General features: G+C 32.4%; 1 protein-coding gene across 1 annotated transcript in view; it reads left to right on the top strand.

The window, feature by feature from the left end:
- LOC106476121 (phosphatidylinositol 3,4,5-trisphosphate 3-phosphatase TPTE2-like) overlaps positions 1–3784 on the top strand; it is a 16745-nt gene that overhangs the window by 2573 nt on the left and 10388 nt on the right. Inside the window, exons 3-4 of the mRNA XM_013936791.2 lie at positions 1414–1495; positions 1796–1946. Of these exons, the coding sequence (XP_013792245.2) occupies positions 1800–1946 (147 nt within the window). The 5' untranslated portion in view covers positions 1414–1495; positions 1796–1799. The remainder of the gene's footprint in view (positions 1–1413; positions 1496–1795; positions 1947–3784) is intronic.

The raw sequence follows: 3784 nt of genomic DNA, 5'->3' as shown, positions 1-3784 counted from the left end.
CATCAGATTACCATCTTTTTCGTTCGCTGCAACACCATCTTAATAGGAAAACATATGTAAATGTGGAAGGTGTTAAAGAGGACATCAACATGCTTTTTGCTTCAAAGCCAAGTGATTTCTTTAATCAGGGCATTAACAACCGATTGTAAGATGGAAAGTATCATTGATAACAATAGAGACTATTTCATTTAATAAATATTTTGTTTTGATGTATAAGTTGTTCGGGTTGTTTCATCTAAAAAAAAATCACATTAATTTCTTGACGATCTAATAGTTTTGGCATTATTTAAAGTATTGTTACTTGTTCTTGTTTGTATAGTTTTATGTATTATCCAGAGTTTCTTGTTCATGTCTGTATGGTGTTTGCGTATATTTAGTGTGTTCTTGTGTTTTTATAGTATTCTGTATTGTCCTTAGCCTATTTTTCAGTATTATTCAGAGTATCTTCTGTTTGTTAACAAGTCAATTATTTATAGATAAGAAATTATTTGAATTCTGTTTTAGAACTAAAAATGTAGGTTTTCTTCCTCTGTGAAAAGTACTTTATTTCTGTACAGTTTTGGAAGTTTAGCTATTTTCCTCTAGTCACATAACAGGTGCAACGAAGCTATAAATCTTGTAGTGTAGGGAAGTATTATTTGGATTTTTTTTTTTTGTCCAGCAGTTTGGAGAAACTTCTTGTTCTCTGAAGTTTTTTTTCATGAAGGTGGAGAGTCGCATTTTCCTATTTGAATAAAATATAAATTTTTTGCCTAATTCTGAGGACTTTCTTTGACAATTTTGGAATGTGAAAAAACTACCTCTTCTAGTGATAGTATGTATCCAGAGTATGTATTTAAAGTATCCAGAAGACTGGCATTGTGGTTAGAGTTACCTACTTGAACTATGAAAGGTACCTTTCTCTCTTCAGTTAATGTGATGAAATTTCATTTTGAAAATGTGGGAGTTTCATTGTTTATAGTGTTGTGATTCTTTTTTGACACAGTAAGGGTGTTTTTTTTTTCAAACTGTGCTGGACTTATCTTCTGCCATGTCAGGATGTTTGACCTCAGATAGTGTCAGTAAATATTCTTTCCTTACACTGTAGTTCAAAATCCTTTTTGACAGAATTAGAAATTGTGGTGTCTTTGTCTAATGTGTAAAAAAACATTATTAGTAGGACAATCTTTTTCTACTCTGTAGGCTTCATTATTTTTATGTAAATAGAAGCTTAAGTTTTTCATAATTAGATTGATAAAATTTAAAGCATAAAATGTTTTGTAAGAAAATAAAAGACTTTTAAACAGTTCTGTTTTGTTTTTTGTGGAAAAGCGTAAAGGTTTAGTAAAAGTGTAATAAAGAATGGAGAAAGTTAACTGTAGCCTTAATGTGAAATTTTCCAATATACAAATTGTTGAAAATTTTTTCCTTTAGGTGAAAGAACATATGATGATACATACTTTCATGGTCGTGTGGAGAGAATCATCATCGATGATCACAATGTACCTTTACTGAGGTATTTGTATATTTCATTAACTTGGTTCAGTGTTTAATGTATAATATACTTTTGAATTTTCATCTGAATTTTATATATATATAGTTTCATTCTTGTTATTCATGCTCTAAATTGAATATTTGTTTACTGTGTAGTTCACATTTTTCAACACTGTATAGATGTAAAATATGTGAAAATTATACAGAATTTCCTATAACACAAATCTAGAAAGTATGGAACATGTTTCACAAACTTGTTTATTTATTCATTGCTAAGTAAAGGATAACTTGTACGTTTTAACAGTAGATATTGTCGTTACAGAGACATGACAAGGTACGTAAAAAGTGTGCGAAGCTGGCTGAGTGAGGACAAAGAGAATGTTATAGCTGTTCACTGCAAAGGTGGAAAAGGTAGAACAGGAACGATGATCTGTATTTGGTTGGTCGAAGCAGGCCTTTTTGACAGTGCTGAGGTAAGCCTTATAAGGATCATCAGGTTTACTACTCCATGTATGATGTTAATTTAAAACATAACATTCTTACACACCTGTAGATGAAGTTTGGTTAATTTATCTTATGATTGTTGACCACATCATCTTAACCCTTCCTGATGTCTTACTTTGCTCTTTCACTTTATTGTGTCCATAATTCACCTATCTCCTAATCTCTCAATTGAAAAGATCATTCATTTCATAGTTTATAAAGCTTGTACTCAGGTGAACAGCTTTTCACAGATGATCATATTGCCACAGAATCTTTTAGACAACAACAAAAAAGCCAACTGTGTGTGAGTAAAAACAATTGAGATGACAATTATTCTAATTTTTTCTGCAGTGTTTCACATACAAGAAATAATCTTCACCTCTTTAAACTTCAGTATTGCCAAAGAGTTTAGCCTGGAAGTCTCACTTCCTTATAATTTTTGGTTTGGGTATTTTGGATACATTTGTAAGAAGGTCAGAATCCTTTTGTTCCTCTTTTCATTTAATATAGGCAATTTTTAGTCTTTAGACCAAGTCATTAAGTTTTGTAAAGCTCCTTCTGAAAGTTTTTTTTTTCCAGTTTCTTTTTTTTGACTACCAGACTGTGTGCCACCTGGGTGGTTTTTTCAAGTTACTTTCCTTCACATTAACTGAGAGTTATATGTGTTTCTTTTCTTTCTGTTTCTCAACTTATGTCCAAGTTTAGTTGAACATTGCTTTGGAGCTAGTCTGTATGCCACCTGGGTGGTTTCTTCAGGAGTTTCATTCCTTCACAATAACCTATAGTTATATGTGTTTCTTTTCTTTCTATTTCTCAACTTATGTCCAAGTTTAGTTGAACATTGCTTTGGAGCTAGACTGTGTGCCACCTGGGTGGTTTCTTCAGGAGTTTCTTTCCTTCACAATAACTGATAGTTATATGTGTTTCTTTTCTTTATGTTTCTCAACTTATGTCCAAGTTTAGTTGAACATTGCTTTGGAGCTAGACTGTGTGCCACCTGGGTGGTTTCTTCAGGAGTTTCTTTCCTTCACATTAACTGATAGTTATATGTGTTTCTTTTCTTTCTGTTTCTCAACTTATGTCCAAGTTTAGTTGAACATTGCTTTGGACCTAGATTACTTACTACTTCAGTGGTTTCTTCAGGAGTTTGTTTCATTTTCAGCTCTAAAGTCAATGATGCTTTCATCAGCTGAGAGTTGTGTGTGCTTTCCATTCTTTTTGTTACTGAACTTCTTGTCAAACTTTAGTGGAACATTCTTCTCTTATTCAGAAGGGCAAATCATCCTGACCCTCACTGTATCTCATTTAATGTTATGTTTCTGATATTGTCTTCAGCATGACTATATCAGAAGTATAACTTTGATTTTGTACTGTATGTGTTTGCTTCGTATTTAAAGAAAAATTATGTATAAGATAATTCCTTGATTTTGATAAGTTGTTTTATGCCTATATAATATTTTCTCCAACTATCAAATTTATCATTTTCCTCTGGGCACATAAAATGACCCATACCTGTCCATTCATGAGGTTTACTACAAATTGGTTCTTTTGCCCTTTGACACAAAAAATGATCCATACCTGTTCATCCATGAGGTTTACTACAAATTGGTTATTTTGTTCTTTGACACACAAAGTGATACATACCTGTCCATCCACGAGGTTTACTACAAATTATTTGTTTTGCCCCTTGACACATAAAGTGATCCATACCTGTCCATCCATGAGGTTTACTGCAAATTATTTGTTTTGCCCCTTGACACATAAAGTGATCCATACCTGTCCATCCATGAGGTTTACTGCAAATTGTTTGTTTTGCCCCTTGACACAT

This window comes from Limulus polyphemus, unplaced genomic scaffold (genome assembly GCF_000517525.1).
Source record: "Limulus polyphemus unplaced genomic scaffold, Limulus_polyphemus-2.1.2 Scaffold9854, whole genome shotgun sequence".
Classification (NCBI taxonomy): Eukaryota; Metazoa; Arthropoda; class Merostomata; order Xiphosura; family Limulidae; genus Limulus; species Limulus polyphemus.
This window is presented reverse-complemented; position numbering and strand designations above follow the sequence as displayed.